The 26,744-nt window shown below is 41.8% G+C and overlaps 2 protein-coding genes across 2 annotated transcripts; both read right to left on the reverse strand.

Annotated features, from left to right (window-relative positions):
* Positions 1–6,480: 6,480 nt before the first annotated feature.
* LOC140076189 (uncharacterized) lies at positions 6,481–21,588 on the reverse strand. The gene is made up of 5 exons (XM_072122703.1): positions 21,452–21,588; positions 11,583–11,662; positions 8,484–8,756; positions 7,111–8,402; positions 6,481–6,585 (listed from the first exon to the last, which is right to left on the reverse strand). Exons 1-5 carry the CDS (start codon positions 21,586–21,588, stop codon positions 6,481–6,483), a joined length of 1,887 nt encoding a protein of 628 aa, XP_071978804.1.
* A 272-nt stretch (positions 21,589–21,860) lies between these two features.
* Positions 21,861–26,089, reverse strand: LOC140076190 (uncharacterized). Its single transcript, XM_072122704.1, has 4 exons — positions 26,005–26,089; positions 23,921–24,133; positions 22,991–23,656; positions 21,861–22,822 (listed from the first exon to the last, which is right to left on the reverse strand). Exons 1-4 carry the CDS (start codon positions 26,087–26,089, stop codon positions 21,861–21,863), a joined length of 1,926 nt encoding a protein of 641 aa, XP_071978805.1.
* Positions 26,090–26,744: the final 655 nt, after the last annotated feature.

Raw genomic sequence — 26,744 nt, forward strand, 5'->3', positions numbered from 1 at the left:
TCTGTGTCTCAGTCCCTCAGTCCAAGCTCCTCCAGTAAGATCTTCCACCAAGAAGTTCTCCTCATGTGAGTTGTGCTTGGGTTTCTTATACTGCTTGGTCCGCCCCCTTTTGTCCCAACAACCTCCCCCATGTAAATGAAGGGTGTTGGTCCCACTTCCTTATCAGCCAGGCTGATTGTTTAAGAGTGTTTTGTTTTAAGTGTTCTCCTTTGTTATGGGTTTATTATCCCTTCCCACCAAAGAAAGGCCAGGATGTGTCTTTCTGATGAAACTAGATAACTTCATTTGCAAATCTTTACTAGGTGAAATGTTGCCCTGTGATTCCCTACTGATTCCACATCATGAACAATAGGGAATGCAAATCCATGCAGACAAGGCGTCTCCAATGACCATGGGACTGCCATGTCCTGGAAATGGCTTCATGGAGCAGAAGAATATTATACAATCAAGTGCTTTTTATGTCCAATCAAATATTGAGATATGTTTTTATTTTTTAAAAAATTTTAGTAAACATTTTTAGAATTTCTTTCCAGTCACAAAATCAGTATTGGTGCTGAATAGTAAACTTTTGTTAGTAACATTTGTATTTCAAACTGCTGCTTTTTTATAACTGTATTATACAGTTAAGTACATACTATGATTGGCATTGCCAATATTTTTACTACAAAATATTGTAAAACTTTAAATTTCTTATATGACTTTTTAATTCTTCAATATATTTGTCATATCTTAACTCTTAAACATTGGCAAAGTGCCAAAGCCATGGACTCTTTTTCCGAGTTTACATTATCTAAAATAAAACATTATCACCTTTTAAAGTAAAAAGTAAAACAAAAAATGCAATGAAAAATAAATTTGTTAAATTTAAAACATAAATCCGGTGTCTGATCACATTAATTAGCATCAATTATCTAAATTCTGTGACGTCTTAAAATTTAAAGATTGTATCTGATGCCCTAAAATAAAAGGAACATTTTTATTTCTTAACTTTTTAAACAAATTCCTTCATAAACTATAGATTTGAAGTTTTGTAGCATATAGACAACTTAGATTTTTTCCATGCACACAAGCGCTTTATGAAAAAAAATTATGGAAGCAGAGACGTATCGATTAACTTTGTACTAGAGCGAAAAATACATACTGTAAACAACAAAGAAGGGCAACAAAAATAGAGACAGAAAGAAAGCAAAAACAAGCCCAAAATTATTTCCTAATTATGTAAGCGACAGGAAACTAGAAACTGAAAGTGCCAACCTCTGAGAAACAACATGGGGTCATGGTGGAGGGAGATGAGGAATATTCTGGGGTCATGGTGGAGGGAGATAGAAATATTCGGGGGTTATGTTTTCATACAATTAAAACCTGTACAAAAAAAAAATTCATTTTGCCGTCTTCTGGCGCCAATAACTTTTTCATACTTTGGTGTACAAAGCTGTGGGTGGTGTTATTTTTTGTGACTTTTGATTATCTTTTCAATGCTTCTATTACTAGGATGGTGAGACCTTTTGATCAGTTGTTTTTGAATTTTCAAAATGGTAAAAAAGTGCCATTTGCGACTTTGGGCACTATTTTGCCTTACGTGGTTAAACGTAGTGACAAAACTGTTATTATATTTTGATTGAGTATTTTTGGACGCGGCGATATCTAATGTGTTTATGATCTTTACTGTTTATTTATATTATTATGACTTCTAGCGAAAGGGGGGTGATTTGAATTTTAAGCTTTTTTTTAACTTTTATTTTTTACTATTTTTAAGACCCCCTAGGTTACTTTAACCCTGGGTTGTCTGATTGATCCTACCATTTACTGCCATACTGCAGTATGGCAATATATGGGGATTTTGTACATTATTTATTGCATTGTGTAGTTTAAACGGGATGCAAAACGAGACAGCCTCGGATCTTTGTATGACCCAAGGCTGTCCTGCCAACTGATTTCTGCCTCTGATGACTTCACAGGGGGGAAGTAATCAAATCTAATTAGGCTGGAAGCCTTACTAGAGGCATTTACAGGTCAGTACTGCCACCGATCGCTGGTGTTACCGATGGGTGTTTGCTGCAATATGCAGCAAAGGCCCACCTTGCATGGAGAGGGCTCAGCCTATCTCGGGATAAAGTGCAATGTCACATCAATAAGACTAAAATAGACCAATTACTGGGCCCAGGTGGGACATACCCTGTATACTACATAACTTGATAGATCTTTTTTTTATATATATAATTGAAGATTCCTTAGCTTCTTGTGGATTCATCCCCCCCCCCCACATTTAAAAATCCGTAACTTTTTACATATCTTTTACATTTCTTTGTGTACAGAGCTGTGTGAGGGCTTATTTTCTGCATAACAAATTTTACTAATCCATGACATTATTTATAATATCATGGCTTGTACTGGGAAGCTGGAAAAAAAATCTAAATGTGATTAAAATTGGCAAAAAAACTCACATTTGTGGCACTTTCTTGTGGGATCAGTTTTTACGACTTTCACTCTGGACTCCAAATGATACATCTAATTTATTCTTTGGTTCGATACGATCACGGTGATCCCAATATATACAGGTTTTATTGTGTTTTAATACATTTTCAAAAATTAAACTTATGTGTAATAACGCTAATAACTTTTTCATACTTACGGAGCTGTGTGAGGTGTAATTTTATGAAAAATTAGCTGATGTTTTCATTGCTACCATTTTGATGCCTGTGCAACCTTTTGATTACTTTTGAATTCATTTTTTATGTGATGTAAATTGGTGTAAAAGTAGCGTTTCAGACATTTGGGTTCCATAGGGGTTCCACCATCTGTAATAACTGTTTTCATATTTTCTTTGAGACGCAGTGATATCTAAACTCATACCTGTTTGTGATTTTTACTGTATATTATGTTTTATATCAGTTCTAGCTAAATTGGGATGATTTTATTTTATTTTTTTAATTTTCATTATTTTTGCATTCCAGCATTGTAATCTCTACAGCCATTCCCTATTGTGTGCACATTTATACAGAATGCTGTGGATTTTTACTGCAATTTTAACCCTTATCAATGCCAGGGTCAGACTCCAATGGAAAATCGATTTATACCCTTGTAAACCTGTTATTAGCCCTTTAGCTGCACCCTCTAAGGCACTGCAGTCCAGGTTTGACTACGGTTTCAAAGGGGTTAAATACCCAGGATTGAAGCTTTTCCATTCCTGGGTGTTGGTGCAGGGACTGGGCTGTGATAACATAACCAGCAGGCACCAACAGGACCTGATATCCTGCAAACTTCCTCTGACACTGTAAAAACCTGATACAGTGGTCATTGAAGGGTTAATAGTAAGGATGAAAACTAAATTGTGTCTTTAAAACAAAAAATAAAAAGATGCATGGCCTGAAATAGTAATTCCTGCTTCTGACAGATGAGGGTATCATTTTTTATGTTAACGTATGTGCAGCATAGCATGGGCAAACATTCGGCCCCCTGCTGGAGAGAAGATGGGTGAGCAGACCCCTCTCAATAGAGAAGAGCAGGACTGGCACCGGAATACAGCAGAATATAGGACATTTCTTTGCCCGGTCACGTGCGGTGATTCAACGTATGCTGACCCCACCGTGACTTTTTGCAATAGACATCTACGGGGACTGATAACATTTTTGGCTGGATATCGGTCCCCATTATTTTTAGTATGCATTGGTTCCATAGGCCTTATGCACTTGTATCAATGCAGGAGGGGTGTGCGCTCCATGGCAAGCAGCCATTATATGGGACATATCTTATATCGGTGATGGGGAACCTTTTAGACATCGAGTGCCAAAACTACAACCAAAACCCACGTATTTTTCGCAAAGTGCCAATGCAACAATTTAGGCAGTTTCTTATTACTCCCTGCTCTGTCACAGGTTTAACCTGCAAAGGCACCTGAGGACACCAATACAGTAGAAAGAAGGAGTAGAAGTTTTGGATCATTGTAGTTTCCTTCCAGGATCCTGGGACTGCAAGAGGCCTCGAGTCATGACTGGCAAACTCTGTGCTTGGGTGATTGTGCGGGTGCCCATAGTGAAGGCTCTAAGTGCCACCTCTGGCACCAGTGCCATAGGTTCGACACCACTGTCCTATATCATGTGGAGCAGCCGCCCAGTTCATGGTTCATGGCCATGGTGTGGTGAGACAGCGTATGCAGGTGCTATAGACCTCTATGGGGCTGAGATCCGATCAGGGGCTCCCATATATTTAGTCACCATAGGCTTTAGTTATACAGGGGGAAATTTATCAAACACCTGTATATGATAAAACATCAGCTGATCCTTTATCCGAGCTCCTCCACATTTTTCTCTCTTATTCTGATTGTGTTATATAATTGTACAAGTTCTTTAATTCAATCTGAAGTTTATTGGTTAATGCATCTCATACAACACAACATCAAACTCATTTACAAATGCAGATGTTCAATAAGACTAAGACTTGTGGCTCCTCTCGTATGTACAAAGTTTTTCATCAAAATAAAATGTTTGTCACATTCTTATCAATTATTAGCAAAAAAGGAAAAGGAGGGTACGGAGTATAGGAAAGGGAAAGGGTGTGAGTGTATTTAAAAATTAACTTTTATTTATTGCTTAAAAATCTTAAACGAGTATTCTTGCTCATATGAAACAGATTTTCATGGCAGTATAATGAACTGCTTAAATATTATCCAGGTCACTGGGGTGGTGTATATACACCCCGGGATAACACTCGGGTAGGGGCGCCCTTATATTTTATTGTCCCCTCCTAAGTTAAATATTTCTCCCACTTATTTCTGTTGTGAGTATCAAGGAAAAAGGGGACAGAGATTAAGAATTCGTATAGTTCCAGTGCTATCTTGCAGCCTGACGCGCTGCTATGATAGTAATATTTGTATTCACTATCAGGAGAGCGATCACGATGTATAATGAAATTTTTGTCGCTCCCTGATTAGTTGCACTGTGTCGCGCCAGCAGTAGATTGTATTACTGGGATCGCGGCTATATGGAGCATGTGTTGCATCTCCCTTACTGCTTTGGCGCAGACACGATCGTCTCGGCTTGCGTGCGTCCACGCCGCCGGGACTGGCAGATATTTGGTACACTGGTAACTGATTTCTATCACTATATTTCTTGGTTGCTACTGTCCCTGATAGATTCTGTCCCTGAGATGTGACTCTGGATAAGCTAATAGTGTCCCTACACATGTTTCGCCGGGTCTCCCCGGCTTCTTCTAAGGGCGAGGACGCCCGGTTCCGGGCGCTTTTTATTGAGTCATTCCTGATTGACGGCTTGATGAGCCAGTCCCAAACAACTAGTACTTTTAGTGTGTTTGGCTTTTTTTAATATAATGACGAGAGTGTATCATTATCCTTTCTTCCACTGATGTCATTATGTTATATTGTATATAAACAATATTATTAGTCTCTTCTGTCCGAATCGTGATTATTCGGAAGAGACATGATATTGACAGTAAAGAAGGAAGGGCCAGCATAAATATACAGCAACATTGGTCCGAATAGATGTAAGTCTTTTAGGTAATTCTTCTGCCTTGAAGTGATTTCTTATCACTAAATATTAAGAATAAATGATAATGAGCAGTGCAGTAAGATGTTATTGATATGAACTGACTATTTAGTTATAGTCAAAATAAGAGGGGGGAGAAAGAGAGAAAATTGCCCCTGTGAAATGCAGGGGTCTCTGTGTCATTATACAGTTGTGTTGTCTAAGGTCCAAAAAAAGAGTAATGCTGATTTATGAAATCAGTTGGAAATAGGACAAGGAGACATAAATTATTTATTAACATTTTATCGTGGATATGCGCATAGATGCTAAACATGATGAGAATCATAAAAAGCATCCAAAGCCAAAATTGTCGTTCAGGCCTCTGGGTTTTAGGCTGCCCATCCTATAGATCCAATAACTCTCTTTTTGCAGAAGCAGAGTATCCAAATCACCACCTCTAATGCCTAATGTAACTTGGGTGATTGCCCACCCTTTAAGGCCCTTGTAGTTACAGTTATGGAATTTTCGAAAGTGTTCTGCGATGGGTGTGGGCTGGAAGATTTTTTTCCGTTTCTCGGCTTCCTTCTGCATTTTATCATAGTTTTTTATGGAGTATATATGCTCTCTAATCCTTGTTCTCATCTCTCGGATGGTTTTCCCCACGTAAATCAACTTGCAAGGACATTGGAGAGCGTAGATTACTCCCAGTGAAGAGCATGTAATATGTTCCTTGATGTTATAGTTATGTCCATCCTTGTCCTCAAATTTTGTTGTTCGTACCAGAATCTGGCACGCCATGCAGAGTCCACAAGGATAAAATCCTGCATATTTGTGGTGTGTATCCTTCTTGGTCTTACAGAAGTGACTCTGAACCAACATATTGCCTATAGAGGAACCCTTTCGATATCCGCATGAGACCCATTCACATTCTTATCATTAAGCTGCCTTTTTCCTGTATGAGAGACGTGTTTAGAGACAGGATTTCATTGTAAAACATTTGTCACATTTTTAACACAAACCGCTTCTCCCCTGTTTGAGTTCTCTCATGTTTAACAAGATCTGATTTCTGACTAAAACCTTTGCCACATTCTGAACATGAAAACGGCTTCTCCCCTGTGTCCACCAAGATTTGATTTACGAGCAAAACACTTGTCACATTCTGAACATGAAAACAGCTTTTATCTGATGGAGCTTAATAACTTCATTTGCAAATATTTACTAGGAAAAATGTCCCTGTGTGATTCCCTACTGATTCCACATCCTGAACCATAGAAAATGCATATCCATGCAGACAAGGCGTCTCCAATGACCATGTGACTGCCCTGTCCTGGAAATGACTTCATGGAGCAGAAAAATCTCATACAATAAAGTGTTATTCATGTCCTTTCAAATATAAAGAATTTTTTAAAATTTTCATTCCGCTCAAAATCAGTTTTGGTGATAAAAAATAAACTTTTATTGGTAAAATTTGTATTTCTTAGTTCTTATAGCTATGTTATACAGGCAGTCCGCGGGTTGCATACTAGATAGGGTGTGAAAGTTTGTTCTTAAGTTGAATTTGTATGTAAGTCGGAACTGTATACTTTAGAGATGGGATTTCATTGCAAAACATTTGTCACATTGTTTACACAAACCGCTTCTCCCCTGGGTGAATTCTCTCGTGTTTAACAAGATCTGATTTCCTAATAAAACATTTTCCACATTCTGAACATGAAAATGGTTTCTCCCCTGTGTGAATTCTCTTATGCTGAACAAGATTTGATTTTTGAATAAAACATTTCCCACATTCTGAACATACAAACGGTTTCTCCCCTGTGTGTATTGTCTCATGTTTAACAAGATGAGATTTTTGAAAAAAACATTTCCCACAATCTGAACATGAAAACCGTTTCTCCCCTGTGTGAATTCTTTTGTGCTGAACTAGATCTGATTTTTGAATAAAACATTTCCCACATTCTGAACATGAAAACGGTTTCTCCCCTGTGTGAATTCTCTCATGTTTAACAAGATGAGATTTTTGAAAAAAACATTTGTCACATTCTGAACATGAAAACGGCTTCTCCCCTGTGTGAATTCTCTCATGTTCAATAAGTTTTGATTTCTGACGTAAATATTTGCCACATTCTAAACATGAAAACGGCTTCTCCCCTGTGTGAATTCTCTCATGTTTAACAAGATCTGATTTCTGACGAAAACATTTGCCACATTCTGAACATGAAAATGGCTTCTCCCCTGTGTGAATTCTCTCATGTACAAGAAGATTTGATTTTGAAAAAAAACATTTGTCACATTCCGAACGAGAGAACGTCTTCTCCCCTGTGTGAATTCTCTCATGTTTAACAAGATGTGATTTCTCACTAAAACATTTGCCACATTCTGAACATGAAAAAGGCTTCTCCCCTATGTGAAATCTCTCATGGTTAACAAGATGTGATTTCTGACGAAAACATTTGCCACATTCTGAACATGAAAATGGTTTCTCACCTGTGTGAATTCTCTTAAGCTGAACAAGATCTGATTTCTGACGAAAACATTTCCCACATTCTGAACATGAAAATGGCTTCTCCCCTGTGTGAATTCTCTCATGTACAAGAAGATTTGATTTTGAAGAAAAACATTTGTCACATTCCGAACAAGAGAACGTCTTCTCCCCTGTGTGAATTGTCTTATGCTTAACAAGAATTGATTTTTGTGAAAAACATTTCCCACATTCTGAACATGAAAACGGCTTCTCCCCTGTGTGAATTCTCTCATGCTGAACTAGATCTGATTTTTGAATAAAACATTTGCCACATTCTGAACATGAATAAAGCTTCTCCCCTGTGTGAATTCTCTCATGTTTAACAAGTTTTGATTTCTTAATAAAACATTTGCCACATTCTGAACATGAAAACGGATTCTCCCCTGTGTGAATTTTCTGATGTGTGAGGAGATTCCATTTAAGAGTAAAACATTTGTCACATTTAGAACAAGAAAATGTCTTCCTGGTTGCAGCTCTTAGATGTTTGGCTGCTCTGTGGTGGCTCCTTTTGGGACTTTTAGTCTGTGATGTATCAGAATAGATGTGCAATGTAATTGGATCAGAAGATAGATTGTTGCAATAAAGGTCTGAGGGTGAATCCATTCTGCTGTTGTTTTCTATACATGTATCTTGTGTGATCCCACAATCATCAGCTGTAGTATCTGAAGATATCAGATGTTCCTCAGAGCCACAAGTAACGTCATCTACAACATAAGGATGAATAACAGGTTGATCAATAACAAAGTTAATAAAATCTGTAATGATATAAATATTTATAAAATTTTATATATCATATCTCACCCTCTAATATCATATATCACCCTCTAAGATAAATCAAACAAGTCCAAAACAAGGGGAAAAAATGTCCAGACTAAAGATGAATGATCTCTAATTTGTACATATTTGAAGCTTTATATTTCAATATATCTACATCTTTGCACCCCCACACCTGTATATGACTGCACCCCTACACCTGTACATGACTGCACCTCTAAACCTGTACATGACTGCAACCCTACACCTGTACATGACTGCACCCTTACACCTGTACATGACTGCACCCCTACACCTGTACATGACTGTACCCCTACACCTGTACATGACTGCACCCCTACACCTATACATGACTGCACCCCTAAACCAGTATATGACTGCACCCCTTAACCTGTACATGACTGCACCCCTACACCTGTACATGACTGCACCCCCACACCTGTACATGACTGCACCCCTAAAACAGTATATGACTGCACCCCTAAACCAGTACATGACTGCACCCCTACACCTGTACATTACTGCACCCCTGGACCTGTACATGACTGCACCCCTAAATCTGTACATGACTGCATCCCCACACCTGAACATGACTGCACCCCTACACCTGCACATGACTGCACCCCCACACCTGTAAATGACTGCACCCCTACACCTGTACATGACTGCACCCTCACACCTGTACATGACTGCACCCCTACACACGTAGATGACTTCACCCCTACACCTGTACATGACTGTACCCCTACACCTGTACATGACTGTAACCCTACACCTGAACATGACTGTACCCCTACACCTGTACATCACTGCACCCCTAAACCTGTACATCACTGCACCCCCACAACTGTACATGACTGCACCCCTACAACTGTACATGACTGCACCCCTACACCAGTAGATGACTGCACCCCTACACCTTTCCATGACTGTACCCCTACACCTGTACATGACTGTACCACTACACCTGTACATGACTGCACCCCTACACCTGTACATGACTGCACCCCCACACCTGTACATGACTGCACCCCTATATCTGTACATGACTGCAACCCCACAACTGTACATGACTGCACCCCTACACCTGTACATGACTGCACCCCTACACCAGTAGATGACTGCAACCCTACACATGTACATGACTGTACACCTACACCTGTACATGACTGTACCCCTAAACCTGTACATGACTGCACCCCTAAACCTTTACATGACTGCACCCCCACACCTGTACATGACTGCACCCCTACATCTGTACATGACTGCACCCCCACACCTGTACATGACTGCACCCCTACACCTGTACATGACTGCACCCCTACACCAGTAGATGACTGCACCCCTACACCTGTACATGACTGTACCCCTACACCTGTACATGACTGTACCCCTACACCTGTACATGACTGCACCCCTACTCCTGTACATGACTGCACCCCTACACCAGTAGATGACTGCAAACCTACACCTGTACATGACTGTACCCCTACACCTGTACATGACTGTACCCCTACACCTGTACATGACTGCACCCCTAAACCTTTACATGACTGCACCCCCACACCTGTACATGACTGCAACCCTACACCTGTACATGACTGCACCCCTACACCTGTACATGACTGCACCCCCACACCTGTACATGACTGCACCCCTACACCTGTACATGACTGCACCTATACACCAGTAGATGACTGCACCCCTACACATGTACATGACTGTACCCCTACACCTGTACATGACTGTACCCCTACACCTGTACATGACTGCACCCCTACACCTGTACATGACTGCACCCCTAAACCTGTACATGACTGCACCCCCACACCTGTACATGACTGCACCCCTACACCTGTACATGACTGCACCCCCACAACTGTACATGACTGCACCCCTACACCTGTACATGACTGCACCCCTACATCTGTACATGACTGTGCCCCTACATTTCTGCACCTCTTTACTCCTATTGCTGCATTTTTATTTTCATGCAGTTGAGATGCATTTTTTACTGCAAACTGTTAATGTACAATGAAAATCATACATTCGGTAAAAAGCACAATGGGGGTCTTCATTATCGACTTTCAGAAGGGCCAACAATTTTGGCGCCGTTAGAGAATCCACCACTTTTCCAACATGTTTTATGGCGCACAATTAGAGCTGCAGAAAACTGGTGTAAGGAGTTCTATTGGCTCCAGATTTATGAAGCCAGGAGCACAGTCTTTACAAATCTGGCACACCCTGCGGGCGCTCACTTTTCTTGCACTGAGTGCACCAGTTTTTTCTGGTGAACTCAGTTTAAAGGGTGAGTAACAGATTCATGTCAGACTTCCGAGTCACAATCCTTTTACAAACACTTCATAAATACAAGTGCAATCGATATGAACTCCCTAGACCAGCTTTTAGCTGCAATAATTTTGCGCCAAAAATTGTACCCAGTAGAGACGGAAATATCTCAGATTCACAAGCAGTGCCACAATTTTGCGCCCATAAATAGAAGTCATGAGAGTCAGATAAACACCAATATTGTGGAGGCACTACCGCTATTTTTCCGTTTCAAAGGCTATAAAAATGCCCCCTATTTTGTGGTAGTGGATATAGGCAGAAATAATGTGGTAGAGTACTCACCATCCTGGGGGTCCCTGGCACCAGCGTCATGTCCTCCTTCCCAGGCTCCCTCCTCCACACATATCTGGACCTGCTCTCTCTCCATTCTGTGTCTCAGTCTCTCAGTCTAAGCTCCTCCAGTAAGATCTTCCACCAAGAAGTTCTCCTCATGTGAGTTGTGCTTGGGTTTCTTATACCTCTTGGTCTGCCACCTTTTGTCCCAACAACCTCCCCCATGTAAATGAAGGGTGTTGGTCCCACTTCCTTATCAGCCAGGCTGATTGTTTAAGAGTGTTTTGTTATGAGTGTTCTCCTTTGTTATGGGTTTATTATCCCTTCCCACCAAAGAAAGGCCAGGATGTGTCTGTCTGATGAAACTAGATAACTTAATTTGCAAATCTTTACTAGGTGAAATGTCGCCCTGTGATTCCCTACTGATTCCACATCATGAACAATAGGGAATGCAAATCCATGCAGACAAGGCGTCTCCAATGACCATTGGACTGCCATGTCTTGGAAATGGCTTCATGGAGCAGAAGAATATCATACAATCAAGTGCGATTTATGTCCAATCAAATATTGAGATATGTTTTTATTTTTTTAATAATTTTAGTAAACATTTTTAGAATTTCTTTCCAGTCCCAAAATCAGTATTGGTGCTGTATAGTAAACTTTTGTTAGTAACATTTGTATTTCAAAGTGCTGCTTTTTTATAACTGTATTATACAGACAAGTACATACTATGATACATTTTTACTATAAAATATTGTAAAAGTTTTAATTTCTTATATGACTTTTTAATTCTTCAATATATTTGTCATATCTTAACTCTTAAACATTGTCAAAGTGCCAAGGACTCTTTTCCCGAGTTTACATTATCTAAAATAAAACATTATCACTAGAGATGAGCGAGCACTAAAATGCTCGGGTACTCGTTATTTGAGACGAACTTTTCCCGATGCTCGAGTGCTCGTCTCGAATAACGAGCCCCATTGAAGTCAATGGGAGACTCGAGCATTTTTCAAGGGGACCAAGGCTCTGCACAGGGAAGCTTGGCCAAACACCTGGGAACCTCAGAAAAGGATGGAAACACCACGGAAATGGACAGGAAACAGCAGGGGCAGCATGCATGGATGCCTCTGAGGCTGCTTAATCGCACCATTATGCCAAAATTATGGGCAACAGCATGGCCATGACAGAGTGACAGAATGAAGCTAGATAGCATCTAAAACATCCAATAATTGACCCTGACACTATAGGGGACTTCATGCAGAGGCAGCGGCAGCAGGCTAGAGAGTGTCATGGCGACATACCCTAAATGGACTCAGGCTTCAAACCAATGGGTGGCAGAGAGGAACCAAAGGAGGTGAGCAAAAGCGCTCAAGTAATATCGGTACATGATAAAAGTTTGCCAGTATATTTTGTGGATTACACAGCAGGGTGGCGACAAAGTTAACATGGAAGCCATGAAAACAACCCAAAATTCTGCCTGACACAGCTCGTTTGATAAGGGGACCATGTATGGTTTCAGTGAACTAGTAGTAGATTAAAGGTGCTGCAGTTAAAACTATGTTAGTTGGATCTTGGCATGCAGCTGGCGCTCCGCTGCCAGGCGAGCTTTCGCCAATCCAAGCCCCTGTCTCTAGGCTACTCCCTAAACAGCACTTCTAAGAACCTTTTGTATAAGATCAAGTGTAGTAGCGTTCTTATAAGTTTGGGATATGGCGGGTGAGGGGAATGTAAACAGATGCGCAAGAAGCGCTGAAATAATATCGGTAAATGATAAAAGTTTGCCAGTATATTTTGGGGATTACACAGCAGGGTGGCGATAAAGTTAACAAGTTTGATGTGGAAGCCATGAAAACAACCCAAAATTCTGCCTGACACAGCTCGTTTGATAAGGGGACCATGTATGGAGGCAGTGAACTAGTAGTAGATTAAAGGTGCTGCAGTTAAAACTATGTTAGTTGGATCTTGGGATGGAGCTGGCGCTCCGCTGCCAGGCGAGCTTTCGCCAATCCAAGCCCCTGTCTCTAGGCTACTCTCCAAACAGCACTTCTAAGAACCTTTTGTATAAGATCAAGTGTAGTAGCGTTCTTATAAGTTTGGGATATGGCGGGTGAGGGGAATGTAAACAGATGCGCAAGAAGCGCTGAAATAATATCGGTAAATGATAAAAGTTTGCCAGTATATTTTGTGGATTACACAGCAGGGTGGCGACAAAGTTAACAAGTTTGATGTGGAATGCCCTGTAATAGCTCTTGGGCGGTGTGCCTTTTATCGCCTAGGCTCAGCAGTTTGAGCACCGCCTGCTGTCGCTTAGCGACGGCACTGCTGCTTTGCCTAGAGCTACCGACTGATGGCGCCATCCCCACGGATGGTAATTCGGAGGAGGTGGAGGAGGGTGGGAGGAGGAGGGGGTATAGTAGGCCTTTGAGACCTGGACCGAGGTAGGCCCCGCAATCCTCGGCGTCGGCAATATATGACCAGCCCCAGGGTCAGACTCGGTCCCAGCCTCCACCAAGTTAGGTGTAGTAGCGTTCTTATAAGTTTGGGATATGGCGGGTGAGGGGAATGTAAACAGATGCGCAAGAAGCGCTGAAATAATATCGGTAAATGATAAAAGTTTGCCAGTATATTTTGTGGATAACACAGCAGGGTGGCGACAAAGTTAACAACTTTGATGTGGAATCCATGAAAACAACCCAAATTTCTGCCTGACACACCTCGTTTGATAAGGGGACGATGTATGGAGGCAACTATATGGACAACTTTTGGAGGTAGCAATGGAGACAACGTGTGGAGGCTGCTATGGAGACAATTTAATTTGGATAGTCCAAAAAAGTTTTCAAACCAGAGGAGCAGGTAGGTGGCCCTCCAGAAAAATGAAATAGATTGAGTGCCTGTATGTGGCAGTCGAAAAAAAGTTTTCAAACCAGAGGAGCAGGTAGGTGGCCCTCCAGAAAAATGAAATAGATTGAGTGCCTGTATGTGGCAGTCCAAAATAGTTTTCAAACCAGAGGAGCAGGTAGGTGGCCCTCCAGAAAAATTGAATAGATTGAGTGCCTGTATGTGGCAGTCCCAAAAATTGTTTAAAACAGAGGACCGGGTAGGTGGCCCTCCAGAAAAATTAAATGCATAGAGTACTATAGCTAGAGCCAGTGGGCCCTGTCAAAAAATAGCCAGTTTCCTCTGCTTTAGTGTACAAAGAGGAGAAGAAGGAGGAAAATGAGGAGGAGGAGTGCATAAATTATTCAGGTTGAGCTTGCTTCCTTCACCTGGTGGAGATTGGAAATTATGAGAAATCCAGGCTTTATTCATCTTAATAAGCGTCAGCCTGTCAGCGCTGTCAGTCGACAGGCGTGTACGCTTATCGATGATGATGCCACCAGCTGCACTGAAAACCCGCTCGGACAACACGCTAGCGGCAGGGCAGGCAAGAACCTCCAAGGCGTACAGCGCCAGTTCGTGCCACATGTCCATCTTTGAAACCCAGTAGTTGTAGGGAGCTGTGTGATCATTTAGGACGATGGTATGGTCAGCTACGTACTCCCTCACCATCTTTCTGTAAAGATCAGCCCTTCTCTGCCGAGACTTGGGACAGGTGACAGTGTCTTGCTGGGGTGACATAAAGCTGGCAAAAGCCTTGTAAAGCGTACCCTTGCCAGTGCTGGACAAGCTGCCTGCTCGCCTACTCTCCCTCGCTACTTGTCCCGCAGAACTACGCACTCTGCCGCTAGCGCTGTCAGAAGGGAAATACTGTTTCAGCTTGTGCACCAGGGCCTGCTGGTATTCATGCATTCTCACACTCCTTTCCTCTCCAGGGATGAGAGTGGAAAGATTTTGCTTGTACCGTGGGTCCAGGAGAGTGAATACCCAGTAATCGGTGCTGGAAAAAATTCTTTGAACGTGAGGGTCACGGGATAGGCAGCCTAGCATGAAATCTGCCATATGCGCCAGAGTGCCAACGCGCAAGAATTCACTCCCCTCACTGGCCTGACTGTCCATTTCCTCCTCCTCCAACTCCTCTTCTTCTGCCCATACACGCTGAACAGTGAAGGACTGAACAATGGTCCCCTCTTGTGTCTCGCCAACATTCTCCTCCTCTTCCTCCTCATCCTCCTCCACCTCCTCCGATATGCGCTGAGAAACAGACCTGAGGGTGCTTTGGCTATCAACAAGGGAATCTTCTTCCCCGGTCTCTTGTGACGAGCGCAAAGCTTCCGACTTCATGCTGATCAGAGAGTTTTTCAACAGGCCAAGCAGCGGGATGGTGAGGCTGATGATGGCGGCATCGCCACTGACCATCTGTGTTGACTCCTCAAAGTTACTCAGCACCTGACGGATATCAGACATCCACGTCCACTCCTCATTGTAGACTTGAGGAAGCTGACTGACCTGACTACCAGTTCTGGTGGAAGTTGACATCTGGCAGTCTACAATCGCTCTGCGCTGCTGGTAAACTCTGGATAACATGGTTAATGTTGAATTCCACCTCGTGGGTACGTCGCACAACAGTCGGTGAGCGGGCAGTTGGAGGCGGCGCTGCGCTGCCCTGAGAGTGGCAGCATCTGTGCTGGACTTCCTGAAATGCGCACAGATGCGGCGCACCTTCGTGAGCAAATCAGACAGATTGGGGTATGTCTTGAGGAAACCTCAAGTAGGCCTGAAAGACCTGGACCGAGGTAGGCCCCGCAATCCTCGGCGTCGGCAGTATATGACCAGCCGCAGGGTCAGACTCGGTCCCAGCCTCCACCAAGTTAACCCAATGTGCCGTCAGCGATATATAGTGGCCCTGCCCGGCAGCACTCGTCCACGTGTCCGTGGTCAGGTGGACCTTGTCAGAAACGGCGTTGGTCAGAGCATGGATGATGTTGTCTGACACGTGCTAGTGAAGGGCTGGGACGGCACATCGGGAAAAGTAGTGGCGGCTGGGGACCGAATACCGAGGGGCGGCCGCCGCCATGAGGTTGCGAAAGGCCTCGGTCTCTACCAGCCTATAGGGCAGCATCTCCAGGCTAAGCAATCTGGAGATGTGGACATTGAGGGCTTGGGCGTGCGGGTGGGTTGCACTATATTTCCTTTTCCGCTCCAGCGTCTGGGGTATGGAGAGCTGAACGCTGGTGGATGCTGTGGAGGATCGTGGAGGCGACGATGGGGTCATTTCGGTGACATGGGTGGACTGCGTGGAAGACTGACTGGTGGACAAATTGCTTGAAGCATTGTCGGCAATCCACGACATCACCTGTTCACACTGTTCTGGCCTCAACAGTGCTCTACCACGAGTCCCAGTAACTTGAGACATGATGAACCTAGGGAGTGTAGCTCTGCGGCGTTCCCCTGCTCCCTCATCAGCAGGTGGTGTCTCAACCCGCCCAGGACCACGGCCTCTGACCCCTGCAGTAGTTGGACATCCACGTCCCCGCCCTCTTTCTCTACCCCTAGCCCTCGGGTTAAACATTTTGAAAATGAAAGTTATAACTTTAATTTTTTTTTTACTTTTTTTTTGTGTTTTTTTTTTTTTTTGTGTGTTTTTTAGTTTTTAAAACCAAACGATGCTATCCTATTGCTATGGCTATTTTCTAGCCAACTATGAAAGCACACTGCTATGCCAGATGAGATGACGCTGAGTTATGAAAAAAATAAACGTAAAATAAAAAGTAAATGGCAGACTGTGCCTAATTTCAATCAAACCCCTAATAAATTGTCCCACTTCGGTCTTTGCGATGGATATGTGCGTCACTAAGCGCTAAACACAACGGTCCCAAGTCTCACTGCAAATTCCTCACAATATGGTAGTAGATGCACTACAGCAAGGCCAGCCACCAGCAGATCAACCAGAAATAAAATATATAACGCTATTGTAGGCCTAAGTAAGCCGTTTGGATTCTCCTATGGCTATTTTCTAGCCAACTATGAAAGCACACTGCTATGCCAGATGAGATGACGCTGAGTTATCAAAAAATAAACGTAAAATAAAAAGAAACTGGCAGACTGTGCGTAATTGAAATCAAACCCCTAATAAATTGTCCCACTTTGGTGTTTGAGGTGGATATGTGTGTCACTAAGAGCTAAACACAACGGTAGCAAGTCCCCCTGCAAATTCCTCACAATATGGTACTAGCTGCAAATAAAAAAAAAAAATGTATAACGTTATTGTAGCCCTAAGAAGGGCTGTTGGGTTGTTGTAGAATCACTCCTGCCTAACACTATTCTAATAGAACAGCCTAACGCTTTCCCTGACCAGCAGCAGCTCTCTCCCTAGTGGCATCCAGACACAGAATGATCCGAGCAGCGCAGGCAGGGGCTAGTCTATTCCAGGGTCACCTGATCTGGCCAGTCAACCACTGCTAACGACGTGTAAGGGTACCACGTCATGCTGGGTGGAGTGCAGAGTCTCCTGGCTTGTGATTGGCTCTGTTTCTGGCCGCCAAAAAGCAAAACGGCGGGAGATGCCATTTTCTCGAGCGGGCGAAGTATTTGTCCGAGCAACGAGCAGTTTCGAGTACGCTAATGCTCGAACGGGCATCAAGCTCGGACGAGTATGTTCACTCATCTCTACTCTTAAACAATGGCAAAGTGACAAAGACTCTTTTTCCGAGATTACATTATCTAAAATAAAACATTATCACCCTTTTAAAGTAAAAAGTAAAACAAAAAATACAATGAAAAATACATTTGTTAAATTTAAAACATAAATTCCGGTGTCTGGTCACATTAATTAGCATCAATTATCTAAATTCTGTGGCGTCTTAAAATTTCAAGATTGTATCTGATGCCCTAAAATAAAAGGAACATTTTTATTTCTTAACTCTTTAAACATAAATTCCTTCATAAACTATAAATTTGAAGTTTTGTAGCATATAGATGACTTAGATTTTTTAAATTAAATTAAATAAAGGGTTCCATGCACACTAGCGCTTTATGAAAAAAAATTATGGAAGCAGCCGTATCAATTAACTTTCTACTAGAGCGAAAAATACATTCTGTAAACAACAAAGAAAGGAAGCAAAAATAGAGAGAGAAAGAAAGCAAAAACAAGCCCAAAATTATTTCCCAATTATATAAGCGACAAGAAACTAGAAACTGAAAGTGCCAACCTCTGAGGAACAACATGGGGTCATGGTGGAGGGAGATGAGGAATAACCTGGGGACATGGTGGAGGGAGATGAGGAATAACATGGGGTCATGGTGGAGGGAGATGAGGAATAACCTGGGGTCATGGTGGAGGGAGATGAGGAATAACCTGGGGTCATGGTGGAGGGAGATGAGGAATAACATGGGGTCATGGTGGAGGGAGATGAGGAATAACCTGGGGTCATGGTGGAGGAAGATGAGGAATATTCTGGGGTCATGGTGGAGGGAGATGAGGAATATTCTGGGGTCATGGTGGAGGGAGATGAGGAATAACATGGAGTCATGGTGGAGGGAGATGAGGAACAACCTGGGGTCATGGTGGAGGGAGATGAGGAATAACCTGGGGTCATGGTGGAGGGAGATGAGGAATAACATGGAGTCATGGTGGAGGGAGATGAGGAATAACATGGGGTTATGGTGAAGGGAGATGAGGAATATTCTGGGGTCATGGTGGAGGGAGATGAGTAATAACATGGAGTCATGGTGGAGGGAGATGAGGAACAACATGGGGTCATGGTGAAGGGAGATGAGGAATATTCTGGGGTCATGGTGGAGGGAGATGAGGAATAACCTGGGCTCATGGTGGAGGGAGATGAGGAATAACCTGGGGTCACGGTGGAGGGAGATGAGGAATAACCTGGGGTCATGGTGGAGGGAGATGAGGAATAACCTGGGGTCATGCTGTAGGGAGATAAGGAATAACCTGGGGTCATGGTGGAGGGAGATGAGGAATAACATGGGGTCATGGTAAAGGGAAATAAGGAATAACATGGGTTCATGCTGTAGGGAGATAAGGAAAGGGTCAATCTGTTCAATGTTTCTTTTTAAATAAAGGAAAATCCCCTGACTGATGATATGAGGAAGAATAATGTAAATCCTCTAACGACTTTTTTTGGTTTTTCCTTTCCATTTTTAACTCCCCACTTTTAAAAAGCAATACCTTTTTTATTTTTTCATGTAAAGAGCTCTGTTTTGCTTTGTTTTCTGCGTAACAAATTGCACTTCATAGTGACGGTATATACTATTCTATGCCATGTACTGGGAAGCAGAAATTTTTTTTTTAATGCAGTGAAAATGTTGAAAAAATGCATTTGCGCCATTTTCTTGTGGGCTTGGATTTTACAGCTTTCACTGTGTGCCCCAAATGACAGGTCCACTTCATTATGTGGGTCAGTACGATCACTGAGATAACACATTTTATAGGTTTTATAATGTTTTCATACATGTTCAATAATTAAACCTGTAGAAAAAAAAAAAATCATTCTGCCGTCTTCTGGCGCGAATAACTTTTTCATACTTTGGTGTACAGAGCTGTGGGTGGTGTCATTTTTTGTGACTTTTGATGAAGTTTTCAATGCTTCTAATATTAGGACGGTGTGACCTTTTGATCACTTTTTATTGGGTTTTCAAAATGGCAAAAAAGTGCCATTTGCGACTTTTGCCTTACGGGGTTAAACGTAGTGACAAAACTGTTATTATATTTTGATAGATTGAGTATTTTCAGATGCGGCGATATCTAATGTGTTTATGATCTTTACTTTTTATTTATATTAATATGACTTCTAGCGAAAGAGGGGTGATTTGAATTTTAAGCTTTTTTTTTACTTTTATTTTTACTATTTTTAAGACCCCCTAGGTTACTTTAACCCTGGGTTGTCTGATTGATCCTAAAATACCAAGTTGTTTTTCACAAGTTTTGGAGTTCTGACATTTTACAAAATTAGTACTATAAGTTTGATTCTATAGAACTGTGGAATAACTGTAGAGACACAACAGGTGTATTATTGTTGAGGCAATTTTTTGTGCAATAATTGGAGGTTTTCTTTCGGAGTAAGGTATTTTGCGATCCTTGTGTGCAGCAATATCCTCAGCCCTGGTCAAAGACCATTGGGGGTGACCCTGATTTTTTTATATTTATGAAATCTCTGTAGATTCCTTGTGAAAATCAGAAATTTCACAAAAATTTCTCCTACTTCCGATCAACTAGCCAAACCAAATAACCTTAGTTGTTTGTATTGGATGTTGACTCTTGTAGTGAAGTATGTTTCCCGCAGTGGGTTTCCTGAAACTGCTAGTGATGAAAATATGGCCCACTGTCCCCTGAAACCTTAAGTCAAAGAAGATGATTTCGGTGGAATGAGCGTAGTGCGTGAATCTAGAGATGTGAAGTGTTTTTTGGACAGATTTCTTATATGGAAGGAAAACTCCTCCTTATGTGGAGTAGATAAATCTTGTTTAATTCTGTTTTGAAACGTATCCATAGAGGGTGTATGTGATTGTGATGGATAAAAGAACCGGTTGCTGACATTGAGGTCCTTGGACTGGTCAAAAAGTTGCCATCCGTAGCCTGAGATGTGTCCAGCAGCATCAAATTCACTATAGTAAGTGGCTCACCAAAGCTGAAATCACCACAAATGTTATTACAAATAATTGTCCATTGCAGACAGGAGTAACTTGTGTGACCATGGATTGTTCATGAGAAGGAAAATGTCTTTTTATCGGTAAATTGCTGACAAACTTATTAGTGCCACAAATAGAAAATAAATCAATTTCTGACATTAATAAGTTTGTCCGCAATTTAACGATAAAAGGACACCTGTTTTTCTTTCACTGGCCTGGAATAACCTATCTCATGCTGCTGTGAGCGGGGGGGGGCTGTGTCACTCAATAACCTGGTCCTTGTTCCTGGAGGAAGGAACCCTCACTGCAAACTTTGACAAGAGCAGGAAAAGAGCAGGACAGCTTCAGACGAGTAAAAGAGGGAAAGAGGGGCAGGGGGGCAGGGCCAAAGAAGGGGCGGGGCCAGCACAATGAGCTTCCCAATTCAGACAGGAAGCAGCACACCTGTCGAGGGGATGAGGGCAGCACTGACAGCCCTGATTGTTGCGTATTTCAGGAAAGGTTTTCTGCCATCCTCAGCTGGCTGTACCTCTCTGCAGGTGGTGGGGTGTATATTCTGGGAACTGGATGAAAGATACGGGGCTCGTGCCCTGGAAACTTTGAAATTCCCCCGTGTTCACACTCAGGCAAAACATCAGCTGCTCCTTTATCCGAGCTCCTCCCCATTTTTCTCTCTTATTCTGATTGTGTTACATAATTGTACAAGTTCTCTAATTCAATCTGAAGTTTATTGGTTATTGCATCTCATACAACTCAACATCAAACTCAATTACAAATGCAGATCTTCAATAAGAACAAGACTTCTCCCCTTGTGGCTCCTCTCATATGTAAAAAAAAGGAAAATGTTTGCCACATTCTTAACATTAAAATGTTGTTTTTTCCTGTGTGAGAGACGTGTTTAGAGATGGGATTTCATTGCAAAACATTTGTCACATTGTTTACACAAACTGCTTCTCCCCTGTGTGATTTCTTTCGTGTTTAACAAGATCTGATTTCCTAATAAAACATTTGCCACATTCTGAACATGAAAACGGCTTCTCCCCTGTGTGAATTCTCTCATGTTCAATAAGTTTTGATTTCTGACGAAAACATTTGCCACATTCTGAACATGAAAACCGCTTCTCCCCTGTGTGAATTCTTTCGTGTTTAACAAGATCTGATTTCCTAATAAAACATTTGCCACATTCTGAACATGAAAACGGTTTCTCCCCTGTGTGAATTTTCTCATGCTGAACAAGATCTGATTTTTGAATAAAACTTTTCCCGCATTCTGAACATGAAAATGGTTTCTCCCCTGTGTGAATTCTCTCATGTTTAACAAGATGAGATTTTTGAAAAAAACATTTGTCACATTCTGAACATGAAAACGGCTTCTCCCCTGTGTGAATTCTCTCATGTTCAATAAGTTTTGATTTCTGACTAAAACATTTGCCACATTCTGAACATGAAAACGGCTTCTCCCCTGTGTGAATTCTCTCATGTTTAACAAGATCTGATTTCTGACGAAAACATTTGCCACATTCTGAACATGAAAACGGCTTCTCCCCTGTGTGAATTCTCTCATGTTCAATAAGTTTTGATTTCTGACGAAAACATTTGCCACATTCTGAACATGAAAACGGCTTCTCCCCTGTGTGAATACTCTCATGTTTAACAAGATATGATTTCTGACGAAAACATTTGCCACATTCTGAACATGAAAATGGCTTCTCCCCTGTGTGAATTCTCACATGTTTAACAAGTTCTGATTTATGACGAAAACTTTTGCCACATTCTGAACAGGAAAACGGTTTCTCCCCTGTGTGTATTCTCTCGTGCTGAACAAGTTCTGATTTATGACGAAAACATTTGCCACATTCTGAACATGAAAATGGCTTCTCCCCTGTGTGAATTCTCTCATGTACAAGAAGATTTGATTTTTCAATAAAACATTTGGCACATTGCGAACAAGAGAACGTCTTCTCCGCTGTGTGAATTCTCTCGTGCTGAACTAGATCTGATTTTTGAATAAAACATTTGCCACATTCTGAACAAGAATAAAGCTTCTCCCTTGTGTGAATTCTCTCATGTTTAACAAGATGAGATTTTTGAAAAAAACATTTGTGACATTCTGAACATGAAAACGGCTTCTCCCCTGTGTGAATTCTCTCATGTTCAATAAGTTTTGATTTCTGACGAAAACATTTGCCACATTCTGAACATGAAAACGGCTTCTCCCCTGTGTGAATTCTCTCATGTTTAACAAGATATGATTTCTGACGAAAACATTTGCCACATTCTGAACATGAAAATGGCTTCTCCCCTGTGTGAATTCTCACATGTTTAACAAGATCTGATTTATGACGAAAACATTTGCCACATTCTGAACAGGAAAACGGTTTCTCCCCTGTGTGTATTCTCTCGTGCTGAACAAGTTCTGATTTATGACGAAAACATTTGCCACATTCTGAACATGAAAACGGCTTCTCCCCTGTGTGAATTCTCTCATGTTTAACAAGATATGATTTCTGATGAAAACATTTGCCACATTCTGAACATGAAAATGGCTTCTCCCCTGTGTGAATTCTGACATTTTTAACAAGATCTGATTTATGACGAAAGCATTTGCCACATTCTGAACATGAAAATGGCTTCTCCCCTGTGTGAATTCTGACATTTTTAACAAGATCTGATTTATGACGAAAACATTTGCCACATTCTGAACATGAAAATGGCTTCTCCCCTGTGTGAATTCTCTCATGTACAAGAAGATTTGATTTTTCAATAAAACATTTGGCACATTGCGAACAAGAGAACGTCTTCTCCCCTGTGTTAATTCTCTTGTGCTGAACTAGATCTGATTTTTGAATAAAACATTTTCCACATTCCGAACATGAAAACGGCTTCTCCCCTGTGTGAATTTTCTGATGTGTGAGGAGATTCCATTTAAGAGTAAAACATTTCTCACATTTAGAACAAGAAAATGTCTTCCTGGTTGCAGTTCTTAGATGCTCGGCTTCTCTGTGGTGGCTCCTTTTTGGACTATTAGTCTGTGTTGTATCAGAAGAAGTGTCCAATGTAATAGGATCAGATGATAGATTGTTGCAATGAAGGTCTGATGGTGAAACCTTTCTGCTGTTGTTGTCTATACATGTATCTTGTGTGATCCCACAATCATCAGCTTTAATATCTGAAGATATCAGATGTTCCTCTGAGTCACAAGTAACGTCATCTACAATATAAGGTTGAATAACAAGTTGATCAATAACAAAGTTAATAAATCTGTAATGATATAAATATTTATAACATTTTATATATCATATCTCACCCTCTAAGATAAATCAAACAAGTCCAAAACCAGGGGAAAAAAAGTCAGACAAATGTCCAGACTAAAGATGAATGATCCCTATTTTGTACATATGTGAAGCTTTATATTTCAATATATGTACATCTTTGCACCCCCACCTGTACATGACTGTACCCCTACACCTGTACATGACTGTACCCCTACACCTGTACATGACTGTACCCCTACTCCTGTACTTGACTGTACCCCTACACCTGTACATGATTACACCCCTACACCTGTACCTGGCTACACCCCTACACCTGTACATGACTGCACCCCTACACCTGTACATGACTGCAACCCTACACCTGTACATGACTGTCCCCCTACTCCTGTACTTGACTGTACCCCTACACCTGTACATGATTACACCCCTACACCTGTACCTGACTACACCCCTACACCTGTACATGACTGCACCCCTACACCTGTACATGACTGTACCCCTACACCTGTACATGACTGTACCCCTACACGTGTATATGACTACACCCCTACACCTGTACATGACTGTACCCCTATATCTGTACATGACTGCACCCTTACACCTGTACATGACTGCACCCCTACACCTGTACATGACTGCACCCTTACACCTGCACATGACTGCACCCCTACAGCTGTACATGACTGCACCCCTACACCTGTACATGACTGCACCCCTACATATGTACATGACTGCACCCCTACACCTGTACATGACTGCACCCCTACAGCTGTACATGACTGCACCCCTACACCTGTACATGACTGCACCCCTACATCTATACATGACTGCACCCCTACATCTGTACATGACTGTACCCCTACACCTGTACATGACTGCACCCCTACACCTGTACATGACTGCACCCCTACACCTGTACATGACTGTACCCCTACAGCTGTACATGACTGCACCCCTACACCTGTACATGACTGCACCCCTACACCTGTACATGACTGTACCCCTACACCTGTACATGACTGCACCCCTACATCTGTACATGACTGTACCCCTACACCTGTACATGACTGCACCCCTATATCTGTACATGACTACACCCCTATATCTGTACATGACTGCACTCCTACATCTGTCCATGACTGTACCCCTACATTTCTGCACCTCTTTACTCCTATTGCTGCATTTTTATTTTTATGCAGTTGAGATGCATTTTTTACTGCAAACTGTGAATGTACAATGAAAATCATACATTCGATAAAAAGCACAATGGGGGTCTTCATTATCGACTTTTTAGAAGTGCCCACAATTTGGGCGCTGTTAGGGAATCCACCACTTTTACAAAATGTTTTGGCGCACAATTAGAGCTGCAGAAAACTAGTCTAAGGAGTTCTATTGGCTCCAGATTTATGAAGCCAGGAGCTTGAGTGCACCATTTTTTTTCTGGTGAACTCAGTTTAACGGGTGAACAGATTCATGTCAGACTTCCGTGTCACAATCCTTTTGCAAACACTTCAGTAATACAAGTGCAATCGCTATGAACTCCCGAGACCAGCGTTTAGCTGCAATAATTTTGCGCCAAAAATTGTACCCAATAGAGACAGAAATATCTCAGATTCACAAGCAGTGCCACAATTTTGCGCCCAAAAATAGAACAAGTCATGAGAGTCAGATAAACACCAATATTGTGGAGGCACTACCGCTATTTTTCCGTTTGAAAGGCTATATTTTGTGGTAGTGGATATAGGCAGAAATAATGTGGCAGAGGAAAAATCATTTCTAGAAAGCAATGAAGGCTGTCAGTACTCACCATCCTGGGGGTCCTTGGCACCAGCTTCATGTCCTCCTTCCCAGGCTCCCTCCTCCACACATATCTGGATCAGCTCTCTCTCCATTCTGTGTCTCAGTCTCTCAGTCTAAGCTCCTCCAGTAAGATCTTCCAACAAGAAGTTCTCCTCATGTGAGTTGTATCTGGGTTTCTTATACTACTTAGTCGGCCCCCTTTTGTCTCAACAACCTCCCCCATGTAAATGAAGGGTGTTGGTCCCACTTCCTTATCAGCGAGGCTTCTTGTTTAAGAGTGTCTTGTTATGAGTGTTCTCCTTTGTTATGTGTTTATTATCCCTTCCCACTAAAGAAAGGCCAGGATGTGTCTTTCTGATGAAACTAGATAACTTCATTTGCAAATCATTTGAAATGTCGCCCTGTGATTCCCTACTGATTCCACATCCTGAACAATAGGGAATGCAAATCCATGCAGACAAGGCGTCTCCAATGACCATGGGACTGCCCTGTCTGGGAAATGGCTTCATGGAGCAGAAGAATATCATACAATCAAGTGCTTTTTATGTCCAATCAAATATTGAGATATGTTTTTATTCTTAAAATAATTTTAGTAAACATTTTTAGAATTTCTTTCCAGTCACAAAATCAGTATTGGTGCTGTATAGTAAACTTTTGTTAGTAACATTTGTATTTCAAAGTCCTGCTTTTTTATAACTGTATTATACAGTCAAGTACATACTATGGCATTGCCAACATTATTACTAC

Source organism: Engystomops pustulosus, chromosome 8 (assembly GCF_040894005.1).
Source record: "Engystomops pustulosus chromosome 8, aEngPut4.maternal, whole genome shotgun sequence".
NCBI lineage: Eukaryota > Metazoa > Chordata > Amphibia > Anura > Leptodactylidae > Engystomops > Engystomops pustulosus.

What these genes read in the sequence shown, in the direction of transcription:
- LOC140076189 (XM_072122703.1), bottom strand. Translation starts at nt 21,588, where the DNA reads ATGGGGAGGAGCTCGGATAAAGGAGCAGCTGATGTTTTGCCTGAGTGT. An exon ending in AAAAGGTGGCAGACCAAGAG is followed by an intron (nt 8,757 to 11,582) that starts GTATAAGAAACC and finishes ATATCATTACAG; the next exon opens with ATTTTATTAACTTTGTTATT. An exon ending in ACCCAGGGGAGAAGCGGTTT is followed by an intron (nt 6,586 to 7,110) that starts GTGTAAACAATG and finishes ACAGGGGAGAAG; the next exon opens with CCGTTTTCATGTTCAGAATG.
- LOC140076190 (XM_072122704.1), bottom strand. Translation starts at nt 26,089, where the DNA reads ATGGAGAGAGAGCTGATCCAGATATGTGTGGAGGAGGGAGCCTGGGAA. An exon ending in TGCCAAGGACCCCCAGGATG is followed by an intron (nt 24,134 to 26,004) that starts GTGAGTACTGAC and finishes CTTATATTGTAG; the next exon opens with ATGACGTTACTTGTGACTCA. An exon ending in AAAAAGGAGCCACCACAGAG is followed by an intron (nt 23,657 to 23,920) that starts AAGCCGAGCATC and finishes TTGTACATGAGA; the next exon opens with GAATTCACACAGGGGAGAAG.